The 13,295-nt window shown below is 42.8% G+C and overlaps 1 protein-coding gene across 5 annotated transcripts in view; it reads right to left on the reverse strand.

Annotated features, from left to right (window-relative positions):
- The window catches only part of LOC103177998 (U2 snRNP-associated SURP domain containing), a 46,937-nt gene extending 34,238 nt beyond the window's left edge, over positions 1-12,699 (reverse strand). For 3 of the 5 annotated variants that reach the window (XM_042339006.1, XM_042339007.1, XM_042339005.1), the window contains exons 1-8: positions 12,149-12,243; positions 9,187-9,218; positions 8,932-9,030; positions 5,166-5,280; positions 4,175-4,296; positions 2,587-2,654; positions 1,104-1,219; positions 31-63 (exon numbers count right to left, since the gene is read on the reverse strand). In XM_042339006.1, coding sequence (XP_042194940.1) covers positions 31-63; positions 1,104-1,219; positions 2,587-2,654; positions 4,175-4,296; positions 5,166-5,280; positions 8,932-9,030; positions 9,187-9,218; positions 12,149-12,221 — 658 coding nt within the window. In that variant the 5' untranslated portion in view covers positions 12,222-12,243. Of the gene's footprint in view, positions 1-30; positions 64-1,103; positions 1,220-2,586; positions 2,655-4,174; positions 4,297-5,165; positions 5,281-8,931; positions 9,031-9,186; positions 9,219-12,148; positions 12,244-12,683 lie in introns of those variants that run through there. The other 2 variants (XM_042339009.1, XM_042339008.1) reach the window with 2 other exon arrangements.
- Between the last annotated feature and the right edge of the window lie 596 nt (positions 12,700-13,295).

Here is a 13,295-nt window from a genome sequence, read left to right on the forward strand (position 1 = left end):
TCTCATTAGAACCACCAATACAATAATTACCATTCGTTTGTCGGCTTCTCCTCGAGGAATCCGCTGAAGAGAGAAAAGTAGAGCTCGATATATTTGGCATCCAAACACTGAGATCCAACATATAACATGGAAAAGGATATAAAAGCAATGGAAACCCAGCACTATTTTGCTATAAGGGTTGCAGGGCTCGACAGCAATTGCAAAAGGTGTTTTTTTTCAAAGGATGATCTGATTGGGGTCTGTATGATTAGGAATGCAAACAGCAAGAGATTGCTTTCACTCACCAAGCTACACAGTAACAGTCGCACTAACGGCATTCACAATATGAAAGAAAGAAACTCGATTTTCTGCAGAGTAAGTAGGATTGTGGGTCATGGTAGTCAATACAGCAACTGCTGTAATTCAACAGCGGAAAATTTGAAATGGAGTCAACATACAAATTTAGATGAAAGGAAAGGCGTGGCAGGAAAAAGAGGGTGTTCTGTTGTACTTATGTTCAAATATTCCAACTCTCATACAACAATGAATTGCATTTGTATAGCGGCTTTCAAGTCGGGAGGTCATCCAAAGGCCCTGGAGAGTCAAGATTTGGACCTGAGGTTGGTAACAGGAGCGATGGAGGGCAGCGAGGGTAGAGGTAGGAGGGTGATCGAAGGCACGGTCGAAGTAGAGGGTCTTGAGACGAGTGTTGAAGGAGACAAGGAAGGGGGCGAGGTGGAGGGACCGTGGGGGATCTTTTCATACAAAATGATACTGTACATCGGCAGGCGAGCCTTTTGCCACTCTGCCCCACCCTCTGGAACTCCTTCCCTCAGTCCCTCTGCCTCGCCCCCTCCCTTGCCTCCTCCACCCCTGCTCTCCATCCGCCCTGATCTTGACCCCCAGCTCAGGTCCGAAACACTGATTGTCCAGCAACTTGGGATGTCCCCCCAACATGAAAAGCTTTACAAACTTAATTTTGTTGTTGTACAGTAAAAACATACAGATTACATGGTTATCCTGCTTGCACATTTACAGCATGGCTCCATCTCTTTCAAACCCATCCAGCCATGGAGAAAATCAGCATTGGCTGCATTCTTGTGTGATTAAAGGGATTTACTCACAAGAGCGACGGTTCGGTTGAGAATCTTCCGCTGGCAGAGGCTCAAATCTGCTGGGTCTGAAAGGAGTATCCTTGCCCCCCTTCGTCTTCTGGCGTTCATCACGCTCTTCTTGAATTCTGAGAGAAAAAAAACTCCATCTTACAATTTTATGATTGCTATGAGAGACTAGAGGCGATATCTATTAGAAAGGCATTTTAATGTAACACAATCCTCTTCATGCATTTCCTTCCACCTCCCAGACTGCGAGGCTTTCAGATGAGACAGAGTAGCATTGATACCCATGACCATTATCTGAAGAAGAATCACTTTAGAAAACACATTCAAAGTCCAAGCTGATCACCCCTTCTTCCTCATCCCAACTTCCAAAAATCCAAAATCCATAGCAGCCTGAAACAGGCCCACTGAGATTTTACTATACTATACTTGAGGACAAATAGCAATCCTATCAGTCAAAATTGAAGACGTAACGTTCTCCGAGGAGTGGATGCGAAAAGACACCAACTTCCAAATGTAACAAATAATTATTCTAAATGGCAAAAAAAACTTAAAATACAGACTAATGGGAGGTCCTCCCGACATGAAATGTGCCATACAAATGTAAATTATTGTTGTGGTTGACTACAGATTTTTTACCTTAGGTGTACATGGATTCCTTGTGTGCTGTATATAATGCTGGGATCCATAAAATCCCAACCAGGACTATATATAAGAAGGCGCAATCGCTGGTCAGCACTTCCACATTCAGAGGGCACAGAAGGACAAAACGTCAGCGGGCACGGAAGCTAAATCGGCCCGTCACTTCCTGCTCACTGCACATGGCATGCAGGGAGTGAAGTCGGCCATAATCGCACAACAAGAAATTGTTAGTATCAAGAAACCAAAATGGCCAACTTCCTGGACATTGAGTCGCTGCCATCACTTCTCAAAGTGGTGTTGGAGCACCCCAAGCATTTTGAATTGCTGGGCTAAGTCCTCAGACTGTACAGCCCAATTAATAATACAATGAACCACTTTATAAATGGGTTTCTACGATATTTATGAGGGTCTATTATTCTAAGGTCTGTCTCAGATAATCTTGTTTGATCCTATGTAATTTTCTATGTAGTCTTCCAACGCAACAACAGGTATTCATTGTAGTAAACCTCACATTATAAGTCGTAACAGTTGGGACCATACATTTAATATGACTTATGCAAAGTATGAATTACTTCAAACTTGTAAGAATAGAAACTCTTGAACGGATTTTACAATTTATACAGATTAGATTACTATATCCATCCTCGGCAGCTGAACACAGCTAGTCTGTGTGACAGAGCTAAAATGAATCCATGTCAAGTACTGTGGTCTGTCTACTTATACAGAAACGTTAACGTTTTCACAATTTACAAAAGCTACTTAATTAGTTATTACACAAAATATCATTTTTGTTTGGCCAAATCAGACCTTCGTGCAATTTTTAACAAAACATCAAGGCATTGCTTACTGTTTCAATTCTTCTTTGAACAGTTCCAAATTGCTCTTTTTCTTTTCCTTTTCACCTTTTTTAAGGACCTGAAAATTCAAATGATTTCAATTAAGATTGGTTTCTGGTTAAAGGTTTTCACAAAAACTGCAAATATTTCAAAAGTGGCACAACATGTGAATATTGTCAAAGAAAATCAACTGTGCTTCAGTTATTAAACAGAAACCCTTTCAAGCCTAAGAATACATTAAAAGATACATCTGAAAGATGGAGACAATCATTGATGCATAAAATAAGTGCTAAAAGATTGTTCAGCCCATCAAGCAGATTCCTGCTCCATCAATCCTTAATTTCAAGAATCTATACTTTATCCATTCTCTGGTAATCAAGCAGTGCTGATCCTATCCTATATTTTTTATACAGGGATTGGGAGGGGTGCAATTAATGGCTGGAATAGAGAGAGGGTAGTTGATGTCAGGATGTTCTGCTTATTGAAGAAAAAGCTTGACATTATAATGGGAAGTTGGTGGATTGGATATACTGGAAGGAAGAGATCAAATTGGCTGCATTCAGCCATACCTCTCTCATGATCACTCAACCTTCCAGCAAAACATATCATTCCCAGAGTCACGAGTTCTCCAATTTTCTCTTGTACCCTATGAGGAGTCAGTGTTGTCAGTAGACTTTAAGCGGTGTTTAACTGTAAGATACCTCTTGCAGTTAAATAGCCTGCTGAATCTCACCATCAAGCTCCCACGTGAACAAAAGGCACTTCAGCAAACTACTGGAAAACATACTTAAAACTGTACCCCAGTTAAAAAATAAATAAGTGAGCCAAACCACCTCAGGGGAAGAGAATTGGCAAAAAATAATATACTCGCCTAGACACAAAAGTAAAATAGCAGATTAATTTTAAATGTTAGCAGCTGAACGGTCAAAACAGAAACTCAAGTACTTGGGAAATCAATCCAATTCAAATAATTATCGACTACTCTCTGACCTACTTCAAATCCCATGAATGACAACCAAGTTGCCAATCTGTGGCAGCAGAACTACAATAGTCTCAAACCACCTGCGATGGGGACAGGAGGAAAAAGTCAGCCTGGGAGCCCATTCCATAACATTACTTTACTGGAAAGTACCTACTAGAACTTAGGACAAAAATGCAATTGGGCTCGTCTGTGATTAACAGCTTCATGCACATGTCTGAATAACAATAATGTTTTAAACGGTTCATAATAGTAATCCTTGCACTGCATGACCTATAGTGCCTTATCACGACATTGACACGTGAAGGCGCTTCACAGAATATACTGTAGCCAATCACGCACAGTAGTGTCCCATGAACAGTCATTGATTGATTGACCGATTGATTTTTAAAGGCATTATTACCCCTGGAAAGCGATCTGCCAAATCGGCTAACAACCGGGTGCCTACTTACTGCTACGTAAACCGAGGCGTGTGGAATAAGGAAATTTAAGGTTGAATTCTGCCCGGGAATCGAACCCGGGCGCTCTTACTTGTGAGTGAGCGCTCCAAGCAATACGCTACACAACTTCACAATTCTCTACATTTCTGCACAACTTAATTACTGCTTTTGGACACTTACTGTTTTTTTGGGATCCACTGAATATGTCGTTGGAGGGGATTTATCTGGCGCCAAACCCTTTATTTCTGGAACCCGTGTGGAGGGCTTGTACAGTTTTCCTTTTTGCTCTTCCAATCGTTCTTCTATTATACATTAAAAAAAATTACATTACCCACAAAACTATTTCTAGGGTTGCCATTGCTGTAAACTGTAACTAACGACATTCCTGATTTGACAAAGATCAATATTCTTTTCACAAGCCACAAAAGTCAATATTCTTCACGGTCAAGATCATTGTCATTTTCATCATCGGCAAGAGTTTTGTTATTTCCCCTTAAAATTAGTCATTTCATTAACTTTAAAATATATATCTGTACACCTGATATCCCGGAGGATTGCAGATAAACATGTGGCAGAATGGGCACTGCAGTCATGTTTTCAGAGTATATCTGGGATTCAGGAGCGGAAAATGAATGCCATCTCTCAAGACCTGAAACCACATTGGCATTCGTTGGAATTGCCAATTAAAGTTCATTTATCTCCATTTATTGATTGCCTGCTAGATTGATTGTCCATCTGAAAATGTTTACTGCAGTAACATATTTAGCATAGAACTCACTGGATGATCATGGCAATACCCAATAACGTTTTCATAAGCGTTGATAACATGCATTTATACAGCGCCCCTCAAACAGTGTAGTGTCCCAGAGAGCTTGACAGTGGCGGAGCTCGGGTTGAGGGGGAGGTGACTGTAAACACGGTAAAAGAGGAAAGTCCTCACGCACGACCTGAAGATGAGGAAGGAGGGGGGATTGAGGGAGAGTGTTCCAGATTTGACCTTCTAATTGTCAGAAAGTTAATGAGCATAGATTGAAGCCAATAATATACAGCCAAACAAACACATTTTATCACTGTATTGGAGTGTCAGCCTTCATTATACGAGTTCCAAGTCCTGACGTGGCGATTACAAATATACAAACATGTTGAAATATAGCACGTTTCAGCGGCTCACCCTTTACTGCATTTACAATGCCTCCCCTGACAAATGCTTTTACTTTGCTGGAGTCAGCCCCCTCAAACGAAGCCAGGAATTCTTCATATATCTCAGCAGCTGCCTTCTCATCTTCCTGGTGAGAAAAAGAGAAAAGCTTATTACTCCATTTTACTACTAATAGTCATAAAAAAATTATACATGAGGCAGTCCCATTACACAATCATCTGGTTCGATAAGATCAGGATGTCCCTTCCCCACCACCCATCGCTGCTGATGTTCCTTATGTTCCACACATGTGGAACTCTTACTTCCTTAAGAGTTCCACATGTGTGCTGTGTGCAGCTGACGTCATGTTCTTCAAAGTGGGGTCAGCGGCATTTCCCAAGACAGCTCAGCTTGAGGTAACCTATTTTCAAGTGCTGAACATGCATTTGAGCTTGCAACTTCGCTCACGCCTTGATCAAACACCACAATAAACCTGAGTTGTATATGGTCACCTGTTACTCCTTTGATTGAGTGAATGTCCTAAATGCAATCCACATTTTAATGTTATAATGTCATTCAACTGAGCAGATGGAGCACATTTATTTAGCAGGTGTGCTTCTATAGCCTTGGTACACTTGGAGTTAAGACAATGGACTTCACTCTCACCAGTTTACCCCATCAGTAAGGTGGTGATCCAGGATTAGCCGCTCCTGTTCCACAAGCAGGGACTTGGGAACCAGAAGAGAAAGCCGAGGACTTACTGGAAACCAATGTGAGAGCGATTCACAATTAATGGCTGCAATTACACAGAGGTGCTGTTCGCCTGAGTGTCTCATTATAGTGAACTCACACTGTTTTAGAAAATTTGCACCACCTACATCAAAAGGAATTAAACCGACAATGGAAGTTTCTAAAACAGCTATATCACGTCTTATCACGTCTTGGAGACGTCTCAAAGCGCTTCACAGAATATACTGTAAAGTGAATTGACTGTATATTTTGTGGGCAAAACACGGCAACCAATTGCACACAGCAGTGTCCCACAAATAATCGTGGATTATATGATCTGCCAACAGAGAACACCCACCCACAAATTAGTTCTGAAACTAATAAACCTTGCATTTGATATACAGCCTTATGTTGTTGAGACGTCTCAAAACGCTTCACAGAATATACTGTAAAGTGAACTGACTGTATATTTTGTGGGCAAAACAAACATGAAGATATAATTTCCATTCTGTAAGCTCTCATTGAGGACCGATTCACAAAGAGTAGCAAGTGGCTACCTAATTCATTTAAGGGCCCAGTAGCATAGTGTAGCTGCAAACTAGAGACCTATAGATTCAACATCAATTCCAGGGAAAATCATCAAGGAAATTTTGTGGGATCTCGTCCGGATGAACATTTAGAAATGGACTGATTATTGCAGGGAAGTCAGCACCAATTCAGGAAGGGACAATTATGCTAATCTAATTTATATGATTTTACCATTAGTGACATTGTGGGCAAGTGAAATGCAGTAGTTATTATATTGCTTGGATTTTCAGAGGGCTTCTGACAAGGTTGCAGGTCAACCATTAATGGATACAATAAAGAGTTATGTCCTGGGGGTAAAGTATACTATTGGATAGACAATTGGCTTAAAAATAGCAAGTACTGCAGATGGTTGTCACAAAATGGAACATTACAGGAAAGAAAGCAGCTGGGAACAGGGCACTCAGGGAGGTCAGCTTTGTATATCAGCCAGTGTAAAGCATGAGTTGTTTCAAGCAGAGAACTAGAATAACTTCCTCTCAGTAGAAACTGAGAATCTATTGCACTAAACAAAGTATTGTAAGTGGATAAACCAGACAAACCATCTTCACGCAAGAAAATCCAAAGTAAATCGATTCCCAAATTCAGAATTATTGCGAGTAGGTAAATCAGTAATGATTTGACCGTCTTTTTCAATTTTTAAGGCAATGATGTAGAATTCCATGGGATGACTTATTTAAATATTTCCAAGTCTGTCACTTCTTGCAGAGTGCTGTGGTCCTGGAGAAGGTAACATAGGTTCCCACTATACTGAAGCACTGACCTCCATACTGGCTAAGTGCCCTCAGGATAATACAGAAAGAACAAGAACAGTCTAGGAGACAGACCTGGGACCAGTTGTCAGTCTGGGCCTGGAAACAAACATTTAAGTTGGCTCACACTTGTTGCAGTATGGAGGGTCACCACAAACTCCTTCACCAAGTCTGTTTGACCCACTCCCCCGATACTCCAGAGACTTCTCAAGGATGATCAGTATAGATATCCTGTCTACTAAATCTTCTGACATTGCCCAAAGATCCAGGGGTTTTGGTCTTCTGTGCTTAGCACAATCAAAAAAAAAACAGGCCAATTGGTGCTGTTGGATCCGATGCCCTGTCTGCTGGTGGTACTTCCTGAATCTTATATAGGTAAAGCCATCCAAAAGCTTGCCCAGATTGCGTGTTGGCAGCTGTGGAAACGCAAGGACCCACCATCAAAGGCCACATGGAGTAAGACGTGGGAGATTGCTTTCGCTGAAAAAAAAATCAGGACTTCATTTGCAGTTGGCAAAATATTAATGGACCTGGGCTCCCATTCCAGTAAACCTCCTCCAGGTGGCACAAAGGCAACTTGTATGCTCCTTCTAGTGGGGCTGTTTCAGACAAATTATTTCAGGATCTGCGAGATCTGTTTAGATCTAATAGATAATGGTAACATTTGGTCGCAATCGATTTAAAAATAATTAAATGAACAGCACAATGTATGTTGACATTGAACATAGAATATTTGTAAATAGCAAGTCGATAATCTTTCTGTACTTACTTTTGATTCTATTTTATGTTTTAATATTGACAATTTTTCACGTAACAACCTTTGTGATTCTGATAGTGCAGAAAACAGTTTTCTTTTTAAAAAAATCTGTGTTCAGTAACACTGGGTTCCACAGGAATGCACAAGTCCAGCATTTTTACCCATTGAATTATCAGGAGTTTTTGTGGTTATTTCAGTGACAATTTTAGTGCTAGCTTAAAAGCTGAATATGAACCAGGTGAATTAGTGTCATCAGATGTGATATTGTGTTATATGCCATTTATGATACTGATTCTAAAGTTAAAAATGAAATGAAAAATACTGCATCTAGAAAAAGTCAGTCACCACTTGGCAGGATTGATTAAATAATAATGATCCTTGTATTTGATATGACACCTTTATCGCAACGTTGAGACATCTCAAAGCGCTTCGCAGAATATACTGTGAAGTGATTGACTGTATTTTGTGGGCAAAAGTAGACTGAATGCAAGTATGATCATGAAGACAATTTTTTTCTTGCCAATGTTCTCCACTCTTCCTCTTTTGAAGGCACTGGAATCATATTGGGAGTAAGGCGTCATATAGTTGGCGGAAATCCAGGACTTCAAATGTCAGCCGAGACATTGAGTTACGACAGGCTATTTAACAAATAGAGGACACCAGAGCTGACCGTCATCTTGTTTTAGCCAACACCCACTTTTCAACAGAGGTCACTGGATTGTGATCAAGAGCAGGAACCCTGGCTGAGTTTCCCTTTGTATCCCAGATAGCTAAAGCCATCCAACAACCTCTACTGCTTTGGTGTCTGAGTTCAGCTAACAATGAACAGGAATTGAACCTGCAACCTTCTAATCTATGTAACTTAATGTTGCACTGCACAGCTGAATTATCCTTTGAACAGTTACTTCTGAAAAGGTGAAGTTTTTTCTACATGGTCAACAAACACATATTGTACTCCAAGGTGAAGATCCCATACCTTTTTTTTAATTTCCTCCTGCTCTTTTTTACTGAGGGTTCTCTTTGACGAACTCATTTTACCAATGCTGAAGGCTTTCAGTTTATTTTCTGGAGCACTCTAAAAAGAGAGAACAAGATTATCTTAGTAATCAATAACTAGTTATGAAAATGGATTGCTAACATTCAGAGAATTGAACTAATTTTTCCAAATTAAGAAAACGACACCAGGATAATGTTGTAAGGAATTAGATAAGACACTCAAACCTATGCATACCTTACCCAACTTGACTCCATCCAACATGACTTCTGTAAAAAGCAAATTCACAAGTTGCTCTTTACAAAGGCTAGGTTTAAAAGTCACAAAAACACTCTGTCCATCAAACATCAGTACCCAATTTTATTAAGAAAATAAGCACTAATCAAACTGAACATAATGGGCTGTACCAAGAACACGAAATAGGTTTTTGGATGCAATTTGTGAAACCTAACAGAGGGTTCCTGTATGTGCTTAACTCAAGAATTCTGGAATTTCTTATGACTATCAAGTTGAATATTAGCAATTGAAAGTTAAACAATTCCAGGATCAAATGTTTTCAGGTTTAAGTAAGGCAAAGCTGAGCTGAGGGCAAGTAAGGTGAAGCCAACTGCAGATAACCTCACTTTATCTTCAGAACAGCATCTCACTGACACCAGCGAAACCTTTCACTTTCCCTCACTATCCTTCTGATTTCCTGAGGGACAGTTAATTTAGTATCAAAAGGTTGAGTGTTGGGAGTTCATGCAACTTTCCAAACTGAATCCATATAAAGGCATTTCAGCTCAGTGATCGTGCAAAAGCAAGAGTGAGGAGCTTTGTCTCATCAGTCTAGGCTGGATTCAAATCCAGAACCCAGAGGTGAATCAACAATATGCACACCCCAGCACCCAATGTCCTTTTAACTCACTAAACTACCACACAGTCCAAAATTACCCATCAGGGTACATTTCCACATTGCTTTGCATGTGATCTTTTATGACTTGGAAAACACAATTGCAGTCAATATCCTCACAAGATCAATCTGCATTAAGCGATCAGTTTGGAATTTAAGTTACAATATAAAGTAAATTGCACAGAACAACTGAGGGCAATTGAGGTGAACAGCCAATTGCAGACCACACGTTTCTACGCTACTCAAACAATGGAGCTGTAAGCTTCAACTTCCACTGTAAGCCATCATCACAACGGCATCACTGACACCATAGACCTAAAGTTAACCTAAAATATTATATCCTCAACAACAGGCAGCAAAAGATTATTTTCATCAATGCATAAGTTAATCTCAGGTTCCCAGATCACCCCCATCGCCTTGGCTCTTGACAGCCTGCGTCTAATACTCTCCTGAATTAAGTAAGCAGGATGCATCCTTCTGCGGAGAGTGCACATTCCATTCCAAACATAGAAGTTTCATGTGTTGGATGCAAACATGGAACTCTCATTTTGGATAGTGAAGCATAGTGATGGTTTTCCACACTCGTCAGTCACTCGGCTGACCAAAAGATTATTAAATAAGGCTAAGATATTAAACAATCTAGACACAAATCCAAATCAGCTACTGCAATACACACAAAATAAAATGCTGGAGGCACTCGTGGGCAGAGGTTATATGACATCAGTATTACTTCTAGATCACAAAATCCAGCATCAAGCATGTTCTATCACTCAGCAGTACACAATTTGTGCAAAATTGAACACAACAAAATTACATTTGTATAGCGCCTTTCATGCCGTGAGGACGTCCCAAGGCGCTGGACAGTGTACAGCATTTCAGACCCGAGCTGGGGTCGGGGAGTGGGGGGGGGGGGGGAAGGCCGATGGCATGGTCGAACAGGCTGTTATCCAGACTTCAAACATGCACAATATCAAAACTAACGATATTTCCGGTGCTCAACAAGACGGGTTGAAGTCCAAAATGATTTCAACACGTCCTTGTGTCCATCGGGGAAGCTGCTGGTGGTGGGCGCGAGGCAAGCAGCAGTTTAAGTCCCAACAATCCTGAAATGTTACAACCAACGTGATCATACTCCTGCACACTGAAAGAGACCAAAAGCATCTAATGGGAGTTTTGCTCTATTAAAAGCAATACAATTAGAATCACACACACACACATACAGACACACACACAGACATACAGACACACACACGCAGACATACAGACACAGACATACACACGCAGACATACACACATACATACAGACACACAGACATACACACAGAGACACACACACACAGACATACAGACATATACACACACATACAGACACACACAGACATACAGACACACACACAGACATACAGACACACACAGACATACAGACACACACAGACACACACACAGACATACAGACACACAGACAGACATACAGACACACACAGACACACACACACTATAGAATAGCAGTAAGTTAGAATTCAGGTGCTGGAATAAGATAAAAGTTAGTGCTGGTGCTTGATTTTAGAGACCGGGGGCGGCAACGCTGTGAATAATAATGTTGGCAGATTGGGGGCGGGGTTCACGTCCAAATCAGCCTGGTTTTTTGTTGGGGGGCTGCGAGGGGTACATTAAGCGACTTCGGGCGAGGGCCTGGTTTTTAATTTTTCCTTTTTTTTATTAATTATTATTACTACTACTACTACTACTACGCTTTCCTTGGAAGATCTTTTCTTACACGGGTTGGAAAGCGCTAACCTCTGACCACCGGCCTTCCCGCCGCCCCGTGTGCAGAGGAGGGCAACACACGGTACCGGGGCCACTGTTTAGGGGCCGACGGTGCGTGGACTTTGGGCTACAAACCTATTTTAATGGCCGGGCCTGGGGGTGGGGGGGGGCGGGCCTTGGTGGGGGGGACCCGCATCAGACCCAGAGCAGAGCAGAGGCGGAGGAAGGTGGAGGGAAGGGGGAGGGAAAGCCGCCTCTGAGACACGGGAGCTGTGGGGCGGCTGCTCGTCCCCCTTCGCTTTCCCCCCTCTCTCCCTCTTCTCCCGCCCGAGAGCCTCTCGCCGCGGCCTCCCGCAAGGGCGCCCCTGCGAGGCTCCAAGCCTGGGGCCTACACACGCCTCTCCTCCTCTCCGCCTCCCCAAAACCGCCCGCGACTAACGACCGCTCAGACCCTCCTCCTCCGGTCGCCGCAGCGCAGATAAACGCAAACGACCCCACACACACACCCCCCCCCCCCCGCCGGGAGCCCGCGGTCGGTACCTTGGAGGCGGGCGCGGGGCTGTGTTTGCCCGAGGACGACAGCGCCGCTCTCTCCGCCATTTTCCTGCCTCATCCAGTTGGTTAATCGAGCGCCGAGTCAGAGCTGGGAGTCGATAGGGAGCTGCTGCGGTGGGGGGGAGGGAGGGGGGAGTCACGTGACACGAGGCCCTGTCCACACACACACACACACACACACACACATTGCCCCCCAATGATGGGTCGGGTTTATGGCTTATGGGGTTTTTTTTTATTTGGAATGTAAACCCGCAAAATGTCTTTTTTTTTTCTTCTCTTCCCACCTTTGAAGACGACGACGACGACGAGCGTTTTACGTGGCGCCCCCCCTCTCCCGCCCACCCCCACCCCCACCCGGTCGCGCCAGGGTAGCGTCCCCGGACCGCCCGGCGGCGGCGGCGGCGGTGGCGGTGGCGGAGGCGGTCCGATCCCGGCCACAGATGGGTGGGGAGGTCCTGCGAAAAAAAAAAGCAAATAAAACAACACACCCCCCCACCCCAAAAAAAAAGCAATACCTCACCCACGAAACGCACAGCCGCTCCACTTTACGGCGTATCCCGTAAAACGCTTTGGGATGTCCTCCTGACGTGAAAGGCGTGGACACCAAGTGCAAGGATTATCATTATTGTGAATGATGTTGTGCCTTGGAATCCATATAGTCGATGCTGACATTTCAATGCAGTGCTGGGGGGGGGGGGGGTGTGTGTGTGTGCTGCACTGTCGGAAGTGCCAACCTTTTGATGAGACGTTGCCAAGGTGCCCGTTTATTCGAATGGTGAAGAGTGTTTTGTTCCCGGTGTCCTGTCCCAACAATCTCCCAAATAAAAATTGACCGTGACCGTTTGTGGGACATTGTGCAAATTGGCTACGCCGTTTGCCCACAAAACAACAGCAAACGACATTTGTATAGCGCCTTTCACATTGGGAGGATGTACCAAAAATACACAGTCACTACCCTTTACAGTAAATCCTGTGAAGCACTTTGAGACATTTAGCTCAATGATGTGATAAGGTGCTACATCAAATACAATACAATCTACGCCGCCAAAGCACTTAATGCAAAGATTATTATTAGATTGTATCACTCAAAATAAACAGCTACAAATGTTGCAATACACAAGCTGTTGCAAGA

This window comes from Callorhinchus milii, unplaced genomic scaffold, assembly GCF_018977255.1.
Source record: "Callorhinchus milii isolate IMCB2004 unplaced genomic scaffold, IMCB_Cmil_1.0 Scaffold11, whole genome shotgun sequence".
Taxonomy (NCBI): domain Eukaryota; kingdom Metazoa; phylum Chordata; class Chondrichthyes; order Chimaeriformes; family Callorhinchidae; genus Callorhinchus; species Callorhinchus milii.